This window comes from Coniophora puteana, assembly GCF_000271625.1.
Source record: "Coniophora puteana RWD-64-598 SS2 unplaced genomic scaffold CONPUscaffold_3, whole genome shotgun sequence".
NCBI lineage: Eukaryota > Fungi > Basidiomycota > Agaricomycetes > Boletales > Coniophoraceae > Coniophora > Coniophora puteana.
Window position 1 is genome coordinate 1777797 of NW_006913055.1, and position 18451 is coordinate 1796247.

The window sequence follows — 18451 nt, forward strand, 5'->3', positions numbered from 1 at the left end:
ATGTGCTTGTAGGGTGGTACACTTGCACAAAACTGGATGGACTAATAAAAAACCGGCCTGATATGCTACAAATCTGCATGTAGTACAATATAATAGTGTAGAGTCTGCTTCCAGAATAGCTGGAAGTTTATCCATGAATTAGTAGACTGTTTTATGCCATTGCTGAAATAACCGGCCTCATGACACAACTAAACTGTTGTTGCTGGTATATCTGGACCATTGCTGCCAAGATAACCGGCCTGCGTTTACTGGCATAACTAGTGTAATGCTTCCATAAAAGCTGCAGCACTTCCATTGATTTAACCAGCCTATTGCTACTGAAATAACCAGAGTATTGTGACTGTAATGACCAGATCATTGCAGCTAAGATGACCGGAGCATTACAGCTGCAATAACTACTGGGGCTAAAATAACTGGGGCATTATAGCTAGGATAGCTGGAAGATTATAGTTGCAATGGCTGTGTAAGCAACTCCTAAGACGCGAGCCCCAGAAACCAACAACACCTAAGACCACACGAAGAAGTAGACAGCGAAGTCCCAAATACGGGACGACACCGAGAGGTAAAGCGGAGGCGGAGTAGACTGCTCGCCGACGTGGCAAGACTAGGCGTAGAACTTATTAGGAGGGATTCCCACAAGAACTCACTTAGAGTCTTGGGGCGTAGATTGCTCAGGTTATATACAAGTACAAGGTGTTTGGTTGAGCCAAACAGTCTACTTACTATGGTAATGACAGTGGGTGCACAGACCATGCTGTGCTGTGTACTACTACTTATGGTTAAGGAATGACGTAGGTATGATGTCAGTCATGACGCGTAATTGTCGTCATCATGATGTCATATGGAATGTCCGGGAATGTCAGAGAATGATTATGTAAGCCGAGTAAGTAAAGTAACCGAGCCGGGTCATGTGACCGGTTATGGAAGTAGCCGGTCACGTGACCTATTGCACCAAGAAGTGAAGCTGCGACTTCAGCGACGATGCGTGAAATGTAAGTAAACGTGAGTGTCATGACTGGTCATGCTGTCGTGAATGCGATCGCGACACTACCCCCCCGTTTAGGCTCCAATGTCCTCATTGACAAATTCGTTGAGCCGCGAGTGGAGTTCAGGCTCAGCCTCTGTGTTGTTTTCGCGTGGTTTAAATAACAAGTTGAATAAGATTGGGTCGATCCCCCGCATCCTCCGCGGAGCTGAGGATCTTTTATTTTGAAAGTCTCTTAATTTAGCTTGAGCATTCCTTAAGTTAGATGCAGGTTCCCAGGTCCTTGCATCGTCATCATAGCCCTTCCAGTGGACTAGATATTCTAATTTGCGCCCGCGCAGTCTAGAGTCCACGATCTTCTCGATTTCGTACTCTGCGTGTCCTTCCTCGTTGACTTCGGTAGGACCCGGGTGATCGGTACGTTGCCCGTCGAGACGATCAATAAATGGTTTGATGCGACTTACGTTCACAACCGGGTGACAGCGCATATGAGACGGGAGTCGCAGTTCTACTGCATTTGGACCCATTAATTTAGTTATGGAGTATGGTCCAAGCCAGCGTTCCGCTAGTTTTCTAGATGGTCTGTCCACAAGATTGAGGTTAGATGAAGATAACCAGACCTCATCTCTGATCTTGTATTCAGGCGCATCGCTCCTTTTCTTATCCGCGGATTGTTTCATCTTCTCCTTGGTCCGTTCCAAGGCCTTCCTCGTGACCTCTAGGGTCTGTTCCATTTCTGCTTTTGTCTTGATCACTGCCTCGACCTTCCCTTCGAGGGGTTCTACTCCCATTCTAGGTGCATAACTCCTAGTAACCTCAAACGGCGATTGACCAGTTGCTGAGGTTCTATTGTTGTTGTGCGCAAACTGCGCCAGCGCTAACCAATCAGCCCACGTGGATTGAGAGTCTGAACAGTACATGTGAAGGTACTTTTCTAGCTCTTGGTTGACTCGTTCTGTCTGACCATCCGTCTGTGGGTGATAGGCTGTGGAATAATTATTTTTAATGCCCAGCACCTTCGCAAGTTCTCGTGAGAACTCGCTTGCGAACTGAGGACCTCTATCTGACACTACTGTCTCAGGTAGGCCATGGTCCTTCCAAATATGGTCTCGATAAAGACAGGATAGTTCTTTCGAAGAGACTTTGTCCGTGGTGGGTATAAATACCGCTTCCTTGCTAAATCGGTCGACGACGACCAAGATCGCAGTGTACTCTCGCGATTTTGGTAATCCTGTGATGAAGTCGGCCGAGATATCCTTCCAAGGGCCTGTAGGTGTCGGCAACGGCTGTAGTTTACCCGCCGGGGCCTTACCCGTGCCCTTGTTCCTTCCACATCTCTGACACGCTCCAACGTACTCATGTACTGTGTCCTTCATGTCCTTCCACCAATAATTACGCTGTAATAATTCCAGCGTGCGTTCTACACCCGGGTGCCCAGCACTCGGGTTGTCATGATGCATGTCTAGCAGTTGCATGCGTAACGTGTGATCATGCGGCACGAATATCTTTTTATTAATATAACAGAGTCCGTCTCTGATCACTATATCCTTATTCTTGATATTTATGAGAGTTATGTCGATGTTTTTTTGATTTTTGTTTAATCGCTGAGACTACGTCCATAGCCTTCAACTTGAGATTTTGTATGCTATGCCAGTCTACGTTCTTGAATGGCTGGAGCACCGTTATCCCTTTATTTTCTTCTCCCACGCCCTCTGCGTGATCCTCTCTCCTGCTCAGGGCATCGACTTTTCCCATGGAAGATCCCTTTTTATAAATAAGGTCATAATTAAATCTGGTAAGGTACTGCCACCAGCGTGCCTGACGTCGGTTGAGGTCTTGACTTTCCATGAAATACGTCAAATTTGCATGGTCGGTCCAGACTTCGAACTTTATATGTGATCCTTCCAAATATTGGCGCCAAGCCTGTAGCGCTCTTAAAATAGCCAAAAGTTCTTTATCATAGATAGGGTAATTAAGCTCTGCCCCTGTCAGAGCATGTGATATAAAGGCACATGGATGCCACTTTTCGTCCTCCAATAACACTGAGAGCACTGCTCCAGTCGCGAAGTCGGAGGCATCGGCTTCTACTCTCATTGGACGGCTATTGTCCGGAAACGCGAGTATGGGCGCAGTTGTGAATGCCTTTTTCAACTCCTCGAACGCAGCATTCTCCGTTGTTCCCCACTCCCACCGCTCATCCTTTTTTGTTAAGTTATGCAGAGGTCTAGCAATTCTGCCAAAGTCTTTGATGAATTGGCGATAGAAATTTGCTAAGCCTATAAACGATCTGACTCCTTTTACGTTCTTGGGTGTTGGCCAAGAGGTGATAGCTTCGACTTTGCTTGAATGCATCTCCACTTTTCCTTTTCCAACCAGGAATCCTAGAACGTCTACTTGTTCTACCGAGAATGAACATTTCTCTGGTTTTATGAACAGATCGTTATCTTTGAGCCTCTGCAAGACTTCTTTAACCTTTTTCAAGTGGGCGTCCTTGTCGCCATCTTTACTAAATATAAATATATCATCTATATATACTACCACACAATCGTCCATATCGCCTAATATATCGTTCATCATGTTCTGGAACGTAGCGGGCGAATTACATAAGCCAAAATACATTACTTCTGGTTTGAAGGCGCCCAGAGGCGTGGTAAATGCTGCCTTCCACTGATCTCCATCCTTGATCCGCACGTTGTTGTAACCCCAACGCAGATCCATTTTGGTGAACAGCTTTGCTCCTTTTAACCGGTCTATGAGATCCCCGATCAACGGAATTGGATAATTATTTTTAACCGTCCATTTGTTTAAATACCGGTAATCTTGCACCATTCGCTTTTTACCGTCTTTTTTGGGGATGAAGAACACAGGAGAAGTCTGCGGAGATTTGGAGGGTCGGATGTACCCTTTGTCCAATTCTTCCTTGATGAACTCTCGGATTTCTCCTAGTTCTTCTTCCGAAAGGGGAATAAGCCTCCCTTTTCTGGCGGTAAAACCGTCCATGAGCTCAATGGCATGGTCCCATGCTTTTCGCTCTGGCATGCGTTCTGATGCGATTTTTGAGAATACCGATAGGTACTCGTGTAAGGTCGGAGGTACCAAGGCGGCGGGGTCATCCTGTGTCTCCGCTCCATTGGAATCTAGGTTGTCTTCGATCCTGCGGATGATTCTATAGATAGTTTCGGCGGAATCAATCTCTGAGTTTTTCTCCGCCTTCCTCCATTTGGGTTCGGGCCACAGTTCGAAGCAGTTGTTTGGACACCGGGACATTTTGACATCGCCGGTTTCCCAGTTGATCTCAGGGTTGTGATGTGCTAACCAATTGAACCCTAGGATCATGGGCATCTTTCCCAACTTGGTCACTTCGAAGTGTGCCTTTTCTCTATGTCCCTTGTACTCGATCACAAGATCCAGCGAGTGTGTGATACTACCTGCTGTATTCTTGGATCCATCCACGTTGAATACCGTAATGGGGTGTTCCTTCTTTGTGAACTTGAAGCCCTGCTTCTTGCCCCAATCCCAATCTATAAATAGCCCTGTGGCTCCGGAGTCGAGTAACGCTGAGCAAGCGATTTCGCGATTCTCTTGTCGCACAGTCACGGGCATAAGTATCTCTCTGTCCATATTGTAAGTCCGTATCAATTGTACAGGCGGGGATTTTATAGAGATAGTGTCTATAGTAACTAATTTTTTATTTATTTCTTCTATCGGGGAATTAAGCACGGATTTCCCACCGCCGAGCTGAGTCTCACGAGGTTTTTCATTTTCAGGGGCCTTGGAACTCTCCATACATCGACTGGCCAACGGACCGGGGGCCACACGGTTATCACACCGCTTCCAGCCGTCTCCGATGGCATCTAGCTCTGTTCTGGAGCTAGCCCCTACTGTTGCGTGGGCGACGTCTGACTGAGGATAAATACTAGGCACTCCCCTACTTCTTACTTCTCGCTGCGCGATCTCAGACTCCCCTTGGGTATGCATGCCCGAGTACATGGTACCTATTATAATTAGAAGTGTCTTTTAATGCTACACAGTCCGAAAAGTTCGTAGAGTCCCGATTACCCTGCTCATCGGGGCTCATTATCCGTTTAAAGATTCATAGTCCTTAAAATAGGCCCTAGCGGCCTCGAAGTCCATGTCCTTTGTAGCCGCTTGCCACCGTAATGGGGTAGCACTGCTACCGTTTTGTGCCTCTGCTGTCTGAGGCTGCGCGATTAACTGACCTGTGTTTGGGTCGTATAGAGCACGGGTTTGATGTCCCGTGGCGCCCTGTGGGCAACTTCCTTGCTGCTGCTGCTGCTGCTGCCGTGGCTGGCCTCCGCCCTTCCTTTGCGGGCAGTCCCGCGCAAAGTGTGGGCCTTGGCAGGTAAAACACCCTCCTCTAGGGCCACTACTTGACGATGCTTGAGTCGCCCCGATATTCATCGGTTCCCCCATGTACGGGGTCGCCCGATAGTTTGCCGTTGTGTTTGACGGCCTCGGCCCGTAGTTGACCCTCCTCTTCCCGATCGCGATATTGTATTCCTCGATTCGGACTCCAATGATATGTGTGGCTTCGTACACCTTTTTGAAATCCGCCTCGTGTTGACCTCCCACCCGGTATATTTCTTCTCGGACGGGGTTGCTCATGTTTTTGATGAGCAGGTCGATCGCATGACCGTCTTCCACCTTGCCTTGTTCCTTCAGGATGAAGAACTCAGCCAGCCACTCCTCTACTCTCCTTTCTCCCATGCGGAGACCCAGTAGCTTCTTCCGAGCCCAGTCCTTTGTAGAACTCGGAAGGAAAGCATCCGAGACGAGCTTGAGCATATCTTTCTCGGTGGGCCATGGCTCGATCCCGTCACTATACAAGTCGATGTGGTATTGGGCCCATTTGGCCGGGATCTTGCCTTTCATCCGTGTGAGGATGGCAGAGGTTTTGTCAAAGTTTGTTGGTAGCGCGGAGGCGTTGGCGAAAAGCCATAGCCCCATTCTGCTCTTCCAGGGAGCAAAGTTGCCTGGTTCTCCGTCAAAATCGCCGGGATCCTTTACCCCGACGATCTTCTTCTCGATGGCAGCGGGTCCTGGCTGCGAGTGTTGGATGGCCTGATAGGCTGCCAGCTGACCTTGGAGACGCGAGATCTCTGTTGCTTGTGCTTGCGCCAGATCATGTGTTGCCTGGCGCTGCCGAGTCAGCGCATTGATCTCGTCTTGGGCGTCCCCAAGGTTAGACTCGAATTGAACCTGCATCCGGTCTAATTGTCCCCAGATGGTGATGGTCTGCTCGAGGTTGAACCTGTCATAGGGGGTTGTCGGAGGAGGCATTGTTCGTAACAGTCCGAATGTTCAAGCCGAAGGATGATATAAAAAGACAAATATAGTAGACAGCGTCGGGCCGCTGTGACTCAATTGGGGCCAATAGCCTTTCCCCACACCAGGCTATAGTAATGAGAATACAGGAGATACTCCAAACAACGAGATGCACAGGTGACTTCTGTGTCGTTGCTGGCGCGAACGTCGGGCGGGCACAGGCTATCCACGGTGTTAAGCAACACTTCGTGGTAGTGATTCTAGACCCAATTGGGATCCGATATATCACCACTCCTATAGACTAAGAGCAACCTGCGTGGCCTCCCTTTCGATAATATCTCGAGTGAAACGCGGACCCTTAGGGAAGCTGCTCGGCTAGCCCCGGTACGTCGTTCCTGACCACAAAGCCTCCAAAAGCTGTACTAGAAGGAGTCGCGGTGTGCAGGTCTTTGAGGACCGCTTTAACCACCGGTCTCTACTTCGTTCGAACCTCGGGATGGTGGCACTCGCTATCTACTGTCCTACTGCCCTACAACAAGTGCGCCTCATGAGGACGCGGCCGAAGCCAAAGAAGTTGAAAACTATTTTATAGAGGTGCAGTCACGCAATCAGGAGCCTCGCGGTTCTCCCTGCCTCTCGCTTTGCCACCGGCCTAATGCCTGGTACGTTTAAGGGCCTAGTGCCCAGCTCTTACGTAAAAGGTATAAACGGGGTCCCGAAGAAGCCGGCTCTCGGCGGTACGTAAATAGGTGCTCCGGCGAATACGCCGCCGGAATGCGGCAAGGGTTGGTTTAGGGGGTAGAGGGAAGTGAGTTCTTTTGTGAGCGACTCCTAAGGCGCAAGCCCCAGAAACCAACTACACACGAGTTCTCGAGAAGGTAGACGGCGAGGCCCCAAATACGGGACGACGCCGAGAGGGTAAGACGGAGGCGGGATGGACTGCTCGCCGACGTGGCAAGACTAGGTATAGAACTGTAGGAGGAATTCCCACAAGAACTCACTTAGAGTCTTGGGGCGTCGATTGCTCAGGTTATATACAAGTACAAGATGTTTGGTCGAGCCAAACAGTCTACCTACTATGGTAATGACAGTGTGCGCACAGACCATGCTGTGCAAGGTACTACTACTAATGGTAAAGGAATGACGTATGTATGATGTCAGTCGTGATGCGTAATTGACGTCATCATGATGTCATATGGAATGTCCGGGAATGTTAGGGAATGATTATGTAAGTCGGTAATGTAAAGTAGCCGAACCGGGTTATGTGACCGGTTATTGAAGTAGCCGGTCACGTGACCTATTGCACCAAGAAGTGAGGCTGCGACTTCAGCGACGATGCGTGAAATGTAAGTAAATCGTGAGTGTCATGACTGGTCATGCTGTCGTGAATGCGATCGCGACACATACAGACTGTGTGTAACTGAAATTGACTGAAATTGACTGCAATCTGACGGAGACCAACTGAAAGCAACTGAAATTGACTGTTTATTGTTTCATTTGAATATCTGTTCATTTCATTTATGTATTTGTGTCAGTCGCTATATGTCTGAGTCAGTCGGTGTCAGTCATTCTCTGTCTGGGTGGTGTCATGCTCTGATGCACTCTGACTAGTATTTATGGTGTTGATCTACATTACACTGACTAGTAGCAACTGACTATGACAGCAAGTGGTCCCAACATTGGCGCTGATGGTCACTGTGCATTACTCCATCACTCACAGTTGTTTTCAGTCAGAATTCAGTCGCTGTGTGTTGCTATCAATTGGATTGATCTTCACTGGGACTGAACCATTGTCCTCCAGCAACCAGTCTAAAATCCAGGTCAACAGGGTATAAAAATGTTCAGCCAGGCAGACTCACCCAGTTGAGCTGGGGGACAATCAACTTGGAAACTCTGGACTGCCTTTCAGATGGCAGCACCCGTCTCAATGAGTCCTTGTTGCCCTTTTTTGGTTTTCTCCAGCACTTTGCTACCCGATTTACACTGCAATACCTTAAAACCCATGAACAAAAAACTAGCAATCCTCGCCAAGTTAACCACGTACACTGTTGTTTCAACAGGACTAATTCCATTCAACCACTGGCTTTTCTTCTTTTCAATTGAAAGTACTGTGTGAGCCAGGTTGTTGATGCTACCCCACCAAGCAATAAGAAGGAAATCTACTATGGTATGTGGACACATACCTTTAAAAGTTTTTTGCTTGTTTCCTGAGCATCTGGTTGCATGCCTGCAATAGCCAGCTTTGACATTGACTTTGCCTTTGGCTTATCAGCATCCATAGCACTCTTTTTAGCCAGTTAGAATGTGTAGAATGTGAGTATGCATCTGCACAGTATCAAATAACATTACCTTGGTTGCTGCCTTGCTTGCCAACTCACTCTGTTTGGGCACCTTAAACAAGGCAGCAGGTTTGTCTTTGGCATTGGCGGGCAGCACCTTGAAGGTTGCCTATAAAGTAATGAGCAAGAACATGACCATGTTACAGCATTTTGACTCACCTGGAACTCAGCTTTTGCTGCCAAGTCATTTTGCTGTTGCACTGCAAGTAATGCAGAAGGTGATTCTTTGATATTGGTGAATGGTGTCTCAGGGATAACCTATAAAGCAATGAACAAAGATATATGTATTAGTAGTAATTAGTATTGGCAATTATTTACTTTTGACTCCGCCTTGGTCACTTTCTTCTTCTCCTTGGGTGCTTTGATGGTCCCAGCAGCTGCACCCTTGAAATTGGCTGGTGGAGCTTTAGATATTGCCTGCAAAATTGTTACCATAAGGAAAAGTCTTGGTTGAAATGAAGCTGCTCACCTTGGGGACCACTTTGATCATCTTGCCCTTCCCTTTGGGTGCCTTGACTGAACTGATGGACGCATCAGCCAACAGAGCACCAGATGTTGTTGCTGGTGTCAACTTTGGAGTGTGAAGCTTCTTTTTTGATGGCTGGGCCTGGGCATCTTCAGCCGTGGCCTTGCACTTCTTTTTCTTGGGTTCCATGTCCTAAACTACACTCAGCCTGTTGAGAAGCTCCATCCACTAGGTGTTGGTCCTAAGGCCCAGGGATAGAGCCTTGAACTTGATGAGCAAAGGCAATTCAATCCTTTCTCCTTTGAGCATCTCCAGAAAGGATGGTTCAAATGGTTGAGCATTATAAGTAAGGGCACTAAAAAGTTCTGGGACCTTGACATAAATGCTGTTCACTCTGTCAAGGTAAGCTGAAAAAAATTGGATGTGACCCTTTCACAGTGGTTGGTCTGATAACAACTCAGAATGAAAGGGCCTACCAGCTTGATGCCCCCCAAGCCCTTAAACCACTTCTTAACTGCCAGGGAAGCTCTGCTGGAGACTGACCAAGGTGGGCCAAAGCAAATAGAATCTGGCCATATAGAGCATCCATGGTTGCTTGGAAGTTGGTGTCCTTGATGAACTGCCCTTGCTGGGAAAAGCAATTCCTTTGTTAAGGAAGGGAGGAACAGCAAGGGATCTAAGTTTTTTGGGGGGCACGGTGCTGCTACATGAAGCTGATGTCAGAAGGGAGGGGAGGACACTGGACTTACTTGATGCCACAAAGCTCTGCTATTTATACACTTGCCAACTTATGCATAAGTGTTGCAGTGGTATGGCAACTATTGCAGTGGCACAGACACACTCAGGTGAGCTCAGCACCTGCAGCACCTGAGCTTTTGTGTGGGAAACTGTGTCAAAATTTGATTCTTCAGACTACTTAGATTGTGTTTGTGATGCATCAGCCCATCTCTTTTCCCCCCTGCACTCATCCACTCATGGCCAACAAGCAACCCAGCAAGACAAAAACTGGTAAGTCCTCATTTCTCGCTTGCCTGCACCTACTAACTATGGATAGTAGGTACTCCTCATATAGCCACCACCAGTACTGCTGCCTCTTGCAAGGTGGTGGAGGCAGTGTGCACTTCTACTCCCACTTGTACTAAGTCCCAGGGGGAAAAGGTGAAGCAGCCCTTTGTCTTCATACCACCCCTGTTAAGTACTAATTTCAGTAAGGGGCCAGTTGGGCACAGTGGCAATGAGGATGAAGAGGGCAAATGTAGTAAGGAGGAGATTGGTGAGGGCAATGAGAGCATCAATAATGTGCCTGCATCTACTATCTCTGGAGTCAAGCCAATGCAAAAGCACATTTTTTGCTGCTCTATTGTCTCTTTGTGCTTGTCATCCATTGCCCCTGCATCCAGTCCCCCCCCAACTCAGTCTACCTTGCTTGCACCCTCTCCATCCAAAGGCACTGCTGCACCCGCACACTCCCATCCAAAGGCCCTACTATGTCTGTGCACTCCCCGTCCAAGGGTTCTGCTATGCCCGTGCCTATCCGCATCACCACCCAAGCAACAGCACAGGACAATGTGAGTGGAAGTTATGAAAAAGCAGCATTGTTGAAAATGCTGAGGGCAATCAGTGCAGTGCAGTTGCTCAAGGGGGGATGGCATCCCTAAAGCACTGCAACTTGGCCAACAAGGATTGCTCCCAGCACTCTGAGGACAAGGATGAGGATGATGAAGAGGTGATTGAGGTAGTCTCTGGTGGGGTGGCCCTGCCCAAGAAGAAGAGGAAGATTGCAAGTAAGCATCTACTCCATTTCTTTTGGTGCCTGCCTTACTCACCCCAACACTGCTCCTCCTCAGTAGTACAGCTGGAGGAGTAGCACAAGGGCACAATTGACTACAGCAGCAAGTCTGACAAAGCTGTTGCTCACTGCTCTGCTCAGTCATTTGTAATTCCCTTCTTGCTGCCCTCCCAACAACTCATCCTCGTGTTCAAACTTTACAATTCCAGCTACATAGTGTTGGCCCTGTGCCTCCCGCACGCAGTTCTGCTGCCATTGTGCTGCAATGCGTCGGGATGGCATGCACACCAAGTCTCAACTCCCACAGTCCACATGGACATAGCTCGAGGCTTTGAGTTGCTGATGCTTGTCATTGCCACATCTTGCCTAAAGTCTGTATCGTTGATGCACTTTTTAGCTGAACAACATTAAGGGCCCTCAGTGATTTTAACCAGTATGATAAGTATAAATGGCTAAACAACAAATGAAAGTACTCAATAATGTTATTAGCTCACTCAGTGGTGACCTCTAGCCTCAAATGTGTGCTACAAGAGCTCAAAATCACTGATGTTTAATGTATACTGTTTAACTGCCATCATGCAAACAAAGGACAAGATACAGGGTCAATTCATTCTGGAGTGTTATGATGCAAAGGTGTGCAGCTGCTGGCCTGGGGAATGCTCTTTGTGTCCTGGACCTTTGCTTTGACGCTGTTGATGGCATCCAAAGACCTCACACTTCCAACATGATGGTCTTGCCAGTGAAAGTCTTGACAAAGATTTACACACTGCTGCTGAGACAGAGGGCGAGGTGCAGAGGCGCATTAGTATTGAGCGGAATTGTCAGGAGCCACTGAGCCTGTCCAACAGCCCAGTACTGCCTTGGGCCCATCTGAATGCTTTGAATATTGCAGAAAGTCGTGGTTACCAGAAGTTCAGCAGGGACCCTTGGCGCGGCTTCAGCGTGGCTTCGGCAAAATCCACGCCACCCACAAATCAAATCAAATGTGACTCCCATGTGCAACATGCCATGGCCTGTATATACTTCACTTCATATCTACACTACACCATGTACAATATTCTATGGATGTTCGGGACCTCACTCGCCTCGCCCACCGGTACCCTGTAATCAACAAATTCAAGTTCAAACAAATTGCTCTTTTCATATGTCTTGCCACTGATTTCAAGCATGACATTGCTGCTGTACACCCTTCCTCTTGCCCGACTGAAGACTCGCCGCCTCCTCTCCTGTCCATTGTACATGCACAGTATCTCTGTGAGGCTACCTGCATCCCATATCCTTTTGCTCAGACACTCTGGGACATTGCAAAGAACAATGTGTGGAGCATGCCCAGCGCCAAGGACCAGAAGAGGGAGATAGACAAGCTATATAAGACACTGGGATGGCATCGGGGCATCAGTATGTCTCATCTCCATCATTTATGATCCCTCTCTAATACTACACTCAGCACGAACGGCCCTATGGCCTCACAACACATGGTGTAACAACTACAGCTGTCCCAGACAGGGAGAGCTTTGCCAGCTGAACTTCAAAGAGGTTGTTGTTTTCACACTTGATGGTGTGCAGCGAGCAAAGGTGGCTCATCTGTACTGTCCCTGTACGTCTTCTTGCTCTACTCACTGGCAGCTTACTGACTATACACAACTAGCATGTTGCATAATGTATTGCTGTAACTATCGCATCCACGACCAGGTGTCTACACACACATACTATGATCATATACCCAAGTGGATTGAGATGAATGAGCATCACTACATTGAGACAAAACTAGTCGAGGAGTGGACTAGTGCAATGGTGATTAGCGCGTACATTTTCCACTGTTCCGTTTCTCTGCATTTCTCATATTCTGACACTTGTTGGTTTACAGCACTTCCGCCTCAGCATGTGTGAAGCAGTACATGAACATGTATGCGCACAGGGGCAGTTACTATAATCCTGACTACTTCACACAGCCTCACCTGACAAAGGTTGACACCGGTGTTCGGTTCAGCCCCATATTGACCACCGAACAAGTCTGGGATGCTTTTGTTATACTTGCCCTCCTCCGCGACCACCATTTCCACAGTTTTGCCCTCTCTGTTCCCAATACTGGCTTGCAACGTGTCCGATTCAACGGCGCTATGGACTATCGAAACAAGTGGATCACTCCATCACTATTGCAACGGATGTATGCATATCTGGCACGAGGTTGGCAAAGATGGCCTTGATTATTTCAGTAAGCCGCCTTAATTTTTGTCATGGCAGAATCGAGCTTATATATTCCCAGAAAAATGTCAGGTTGTTGTGTCTGATGGCATTACAATGGAGTGACCTTGCTGCAAGGTCTTTTGATGCACAATCCCTCTTGCCCAATCCCGAGACCACTTCTGCCCTCAACACAGCAAACTCGCCAACATCTGCGCTGTCGACGGCTGTGACAGCCTCATTGTCCCCACAGAAGGCATGAACCAGACATGCTCCAACCCCGTTCACCGCATGATGGAGCAGAAGGCAACTGAGCATGGCAAATCTATGTTTGCACTCACTGATTGTCTGGCTCGTGCTCGCACTGCACACCCAATGGCTGACAATGACCTTGCTGGTGACACCATCCCAGATGGTGAGGCGGAGTTTTTGACCTTGACGAGAATGACCAGCTTGTCCAAGTCATTGACAAGAACCCTGTCAATGTTGGAGTTTCCAACATGCAGTCACAACAGCCAGTATGCCCCAAGAAGGTCCGTTGTCCAGGTAAAATCCTGTTGCCTCACCATTGTACATGCTGCAAGGTAACTCTTGTGCGACCATGCGGAATCATTCTGGCACAGGCAACTTTCAATGGCGCTGAGGGAGTCTCTAATGTTTTGGTAAGTCTACTTGTGGTCTGCTATGCTGTGACCTAACAGTCTGCTTTCAGGAATTTGCAAAGCACGTTTTCACGACCCCAGGAGCTCGCAAACCCAAGCACTTCATCTACGACACAGCCTGCGACGTACGACAGCAGGTTTTGGCAAACAAGGATGAGTTCTGGCTCCTGGTTGGCATGTGTGTCGACATCTACCACCTCCAGAACAAGCACAAGAAAACACATACATTCTGTCAAACACACTGCAACCTGGCAGACTACCCCGAGCTCAAGTCAGAAGACGGCAGCGGATGGTGGTTCAACACCTCCATTGCTGAGCAGGTAAACGTGTGGCTTGGCAGGTTTCGCTCAATTGTACGTGAGATGCTCACCATCAAATACAGTTTCTTCCTCAATAAAATGATACGCCTTCGCAACCAGGACACTGTTGAGTCACTGAGGAGAAAGGGTCTCAGGCCAGCGTATTCTCCATTCAAGCGGTAGTCAATAGTACATTGTTACTTTCTTTATATTGTTCATCCCATTGATTTGTCACTAATACATGTTTATCCTCAAACTTGTGTTGTTGGTGGTCACGTTGAGCCTGGGTACGTACTTGCCACATGTCAGTGAGCGCAATCACATCGACAAATGCAATGTGGAGTGAGCATGGGCCAGGAGCCCAACATGTTAGGCATGTTGAAGTGTGCTCGTGAGCCTGTCCCTGCCAACCTGCCTGAGGGCAAGACTGGTCAAAGCAGGGACTCGGACTCGACAAGCACGACAAACAAACACGACAAACACAATGACACAATAAACGCAGTGATGCAACGAGGCAACAACATGACAAATGCGGCGAGCACGAGGGCAACGACGCAGCAAACATGGTGATGCAACAAACACATTGATGCATTGAATGCAACAAATGCGACAAGGTGTCAAACACAACAAACACGTCAATGTGATGAATGCAACAATGCAACAAATGCAACAAACATGACAAATGCAACAACACAATGAACATGATGATATGATGGACACAACAAATGCAAGGGGACAAGGAGTGTGAGGGAATGAGAACAGACGACACAACAAATGCAATGATGCAACAAATGCAACAAATGCAATGAACGCAACAACGCAACAAACGCGAGTACAAGATGAACATGATGAACGCGATGGAGCAATGAACGCGATGAACGCGAGGGGATGAGAACAATAAGATGAGGGCGACAATAGCCACAAGGGTGCGTACCTAGGCTCCAATACACGCCGACACACTGTGTCTGTCTCCCTGTCGTTTACATCCTTTGCTTCCTTGTCCCTCTGTGACACTGTGCTCATTGTCACACTTGTGGCTGAGGCGTGTCGTCAACACGGCCGCTGGGATGTAGTGGGTGATGGGGGCAGTTGTGAGAAAGAAAGGTGCAAAAGCACACACAGTACATATCAAATTAATGTAAGGTATAAAACATACAATAGCGATGTGAATTACGACAGAAGAAGTGATACTGTACTTAAGGAAGATCATCAAGTTCGCGCTCTGCCATGGCTATAAGGGCTTCAAAGTCCTCTTCCTCCTCCTCATAGACAGCAAGCCGGGGCTTGCAAGGAGCAGAAGTGTTGACAGTGAGGTCAATCACAGTGTTCAAGGGAACCCTGAGGGCGGGTGGTCCTTGGGACTCCTCATCCATGTCATCAATAATGATGTTGGGCATGGTGGTTGACCCGGGCCACTCGTCCTCATCCTCTGTGTCTTCAATGATCGTATTGGGGTCTGCTTCCGTGCCGTTGCGCAGGCCAATCATAGTGTTGACGACATTCCAAGCGGCTGAAGGCTTCATACCTTTCTTGATGAGATGTTGCTTTGCTGCTGGCGCAAGCTTCTTCCAACACGATCGAGTGTTTGACACCGTGGAAGCCTTGTACGGTACTCCAAAGGTGTGCTTGAAGCGTGAGTTGGCGGTGGAAAATTGAGCCTTGAGTGCCGCATCATTCTAGAAGTCCAAGAGACCACGCTCGACATTGCAGCAAGCCCACCCAGAAGGCCACGGGCGGCTGATAGACATGCCTGGTATGCGAGGGATTGGGTACTTGGGCTTTGTCTGCTTCTTGACCACCGGCTGAGCCTCACGGGTGCTTGATAAGGTTCTAGGGGAGGGCAGTGCAGTGGATGGTAACAGGCAAGGAGAAGGGGTAGAGGCAGGTGGCGAACCGAGCATGAGGTCAGAGCCAGAAGACTTGCTGGAAGCACTCGACGAGGAGCTCCCAGAAGGCTGAGAATCAGGGAACGCCGGTGACCAGGGACCCAGCAAGACATTAGAGCACACAGGAGATATAGGGCTGTACTGCCTCTTGGGTGCAAAGATGGTGTTGTACCGGATGGCGTACATGAGGTCTGGGGTGTCTTGTGAGGGCCGGTAGGTATTGTTGTCCGAGTCAGTGTCGGGATCACCAACAATCTCGATGTCAGGTGACAGTGCTCGCTTCTTTCCCTTGAGGACTTCACAGGTGTTGTCGCACTCGGCCTTGAGGTCCTTCATCGCATGTGTCGGCACTCAAACATTGACAGCGATCTCGCCCATGCACCTTGTCACACCAAACAGGCGGAAGGTCAAGGTGGTGCCAGGCTTGACAAGGTGCAAGACCGATGCCTTGCACCACACCCAGGATCCCATTGTAGACTCCTTGATTTCAATGGTGGAGTTTGTTTTACCACTAAGGAAGTCACCAAAGACAGAGTGAGTGCTATGAAGGTAGTTGCCCAACGAGAAGTAAGGCCAGGTTGATATGTTTGCGCTCATGGGAGAATCTGACGCATCGCCTCCCTGTAGTATTGCCCGAGCTGGTTCTGTATCATCCTGTCTCAGCGAGCAATGATATATGTTAGCAAGAGAATAAAACACAAAGATAAAATAGATGTACCTTGTAGTAGACTTCAACAAAGAGCTGCTTGCTGACAGCCTTCTCGCGAGCGCATAAGTCAACGGCTCTGTTGACGTGCTCAACCTCGTCATGGAAGCGCTGCCTAACCTCTTCATTCCAGTCCGGCTCAAGGTGCATGGTGATGCGGGGCTTCTCAGCTATTCCCCGCTGAGTCTGAGGAGCTGAGGAAGATGGCTGAAGAGTGTTGGGGAGGGAGAAGGGCCTGGGGGCAAGCGTCGGTGCAGGAGCAGACCCAGAAGATAGAGGGGTGAGCGTTGAGGCAGGAGGACCAGATGGCATAAGAGACTGTGAAGGTCCAGCAACAGCGTTGCTCGACGAGACATGGTGTGCGTCTGCCGTTGTACAACCACCCAGTGCTTGGCAGCATGGCACGCAAAGGTTGTGTTCACACTTTCCCATGGTCTTTGGACCTGGCGTCGTGCGACGGCAGCCCTTCTTAGTGCAGCAAGGAGGGTAGGCATTCTTCTGAGAGGGCTGGGGAACCTGTGAGGATGCAAAGGTGGTGACATGGGACTGAGTTGGCACTGGAGGAGTGGGTTGAGGTGGTGCGGTAGGGGATAACGCTTGGTCAGAGGCAGAGGGAGCTAGCAATGATGCAGATGGACTTGGGGTGACTGAAAGAACAATAGCGGGAGGGTTCTCCGAGGGTGAAATGGTGATAACACCAGTGGGTAAGATGCCTTTCCACCAGCAGTGTCACCACTCCCGCCCCTTCTGGCCATGTGCCGGTATGTTGTCGCACTGGATGCCAGTGTATGAGAGACGCCTGCATGTATGCAAGGAGACTACTCACCATAATGTACCACTGTCCCTGGCGTGGACCATTAACCACCACATAAGGCTTGAGAAATCAGTGACAGGAACCACAGACAGCCATCCCGTTGATCATAGTGGGTTCGTACGGTTTGTTACACATGGTGGGCAAAGGCTATAGCTGCTGATGGAGTGTTGCCAAGAGAGCTGTAGATCCAGCTAGAGATCTCCGAAGACACACAAAGGCCACAAGAATGTGCTCGATCAACGAGCAGCGAGGGGGGGAAGAAAGAGAAATGGAGGGGGGAGAGACGAAGTGCAGCAGGGTTTTATCCATTGCGATAAGCGGATCTTTGGGGCATTGACACCTGCCCATCATAGCTTTGGAATGCGGGAGGATGCTAGGAGGAAGTGGCTGAGACGCGATGCGACTTGGTCACATGACTATATAGATTGCGTCATTAGTGATTCTAATCCTATCTAGTGCTACATCCGAGTGCCAAACTGAACACCCGCCGAAGCCACACCGAATGACCATGCTGAAATTTCTGATTCCCCCACGTCCTCGAATATGTCAGAGTGCGCCCAGCACCTCTGCATCGCTCCTATGCCCTTGGCACAGCAGCCCAGTGGCCTTGGTACGCTTTCCAGCATTCCAGGACACTTGGGTAAAAAGAGGTAAAACTTGCCTGTTGTGTGAGTTGAACCTAGAGCCTTGTGGTAGTGCCCAGAGCGCTGCAACCACTCAGCTATTGTGTGTTGAGGTATACTTCTGCTTGTGTCTTGTTTATACCTTCACCACCTTCCTATTCCAGTATCTCGCGACTTTGCCCCTATTTTGCCTTTCTCTACTCTTTGGCTTACTATGGAGAACTCCGAGCTACTGTACAGTTCCCAAACCTTATTTCTTTTCACCTACATAACCCTGGTGTCCACAGAGCGTCTCCTTACTTGCTCACTGTTGGACACCAGGTCAGTACCCTTGTATTTCGTCTTTATCAATACTACTTGCTCACTGTTGGACACCAGTGCCTCTTCTGAGTGTGATAGGTTATGAGCCCCC

The 18451-nt window shown here is 48.8% G+C and overlaps 6 protein-coding genes across 6 annotated transcripts; 3 read left to right on the forward strand and 3 right to left on the reverse strand.

Moving 5' to 3' along the window:
• Positions 1 to 5062: 5062 nt before the first annotated feature.
• On the reverse strand, positions 5063 to 6286 carry CONPUDRAFT_151192 (uncharacterized protein; the record flags this gene model as incomplete). Its single annotated transcript, XM_007767748.1, has 1 exon — positions 5063 to 6286. The coding sequence occupies one exon, from the start codon at positions 6284 to 6286 to the stop codon at positions 5063 to 5065; it is 1224 nt and encodes a 407-aa protein (XP_007765938.1).
• A 1546-nt stretch (positions 6287 to 7832) lies between these two features.
• Positions 7833 to 9265, reverse strand: CONPUDRAFT_70993 (uncharacterized protein; the record flags this gene model as incomplete). The annotated part of the gene is made up of 7 exons (XM_007767227.1): positions 7833 to 7898; positions 8131 to 8254; positions 8316 to 8433; positions 8650 to 8719; positions 8770 to 8868; positions 8929 to 9027; positions 9080 to 9265. 7 exons carry the CDS (start codon positions 9263 to 9265, stop codon positions 7833 to 7835), a joined length of 762 nt encoding a protein of 253 aa, XP_007765417.1.
• Positions 9266 to 10563: 1298 nt separating this feature from the next.
• Positions 10564 to 10943, forward strand: CONPUDRAFT_151194 (uncharacterized protein; the record flags this gene model as incomplete). Its single annotated transcript, XM_007767749.1, has 3 exons — positions 10564 to 10644; positions 10698 to 10860; positions 10924 to 10943. 3 exons carry the CDS (start codon positions 10564 to 10566, stop codon positions 10941 to 10943), a joined length of 264 nt encoding a protein of 87 aa, XP_007765939.1.
• Positions 10944 to 11926: 983 nt separating this feature from the next.
• CONPUDRAFT_51457 (uncharacterized protein) lies at positions 11927 to 13072 on the forward strand (the record flags this gene model as incomplete). Its single annotated transcript, XM_007767166.1, has 4 exons — positions 11927 to 12263; positions 12313 to 12462; positions 12514 to 12670; positions 12733 to 13072. 4 exons carry the CDS (start codon positions 11927 to 11929, stop codon positions 13070 to 13072), a joined length of 984 nt encoding a protein of 327 aa, XP_007765356.1.
• A 477-nt stretch (positions 13073 to 13549) lies between these two features.
• Positions 13550 to 14108, forward strand: CONPUDRAFT_151195 (uncharacterized protein; the record flags this gene model as incomplete). The annotated part of the gene is made up of 4 exons (XM_007767750.1): positions 13550 to 13582; positions 13673 to 13711; positions 13762 to 14031; positions 14094 to 14108. The coding sequence occupies 4 exons, from the start codon at positions 13550 to 13552 to the stop codon at positions 14106 to 14108; spliced, it is 357 nt and encodes a 118-aa protein (XP_007765940.1).
• A 1098-nt stretch (positions 14109 to 15206) lies between these two features.
• Positions 15207 to 17551, reverse strand: CONPUDRAFT_70995 (uncharacterized protein; the record flags this gene model as incomplete). Its single annotated transcript, XM_007767228.1, has 6 exons — positions 15207 to 15686; positions 15714 to 16226; positions 16260 to 16550; positions 16615 to 17118; positions 17429 to 17476; positions 17507 to 17551. The coding sequence occupies 6 exons, from the start codon at positions 17549 to 17551 to the stop codon at positions 15207 to 15209; spliced, it is 1881 nt and encodes a 626-aa protein (XP_007765418.1).
• Positions 17552 to 18451: the final 900 nt, after the last annotated feature.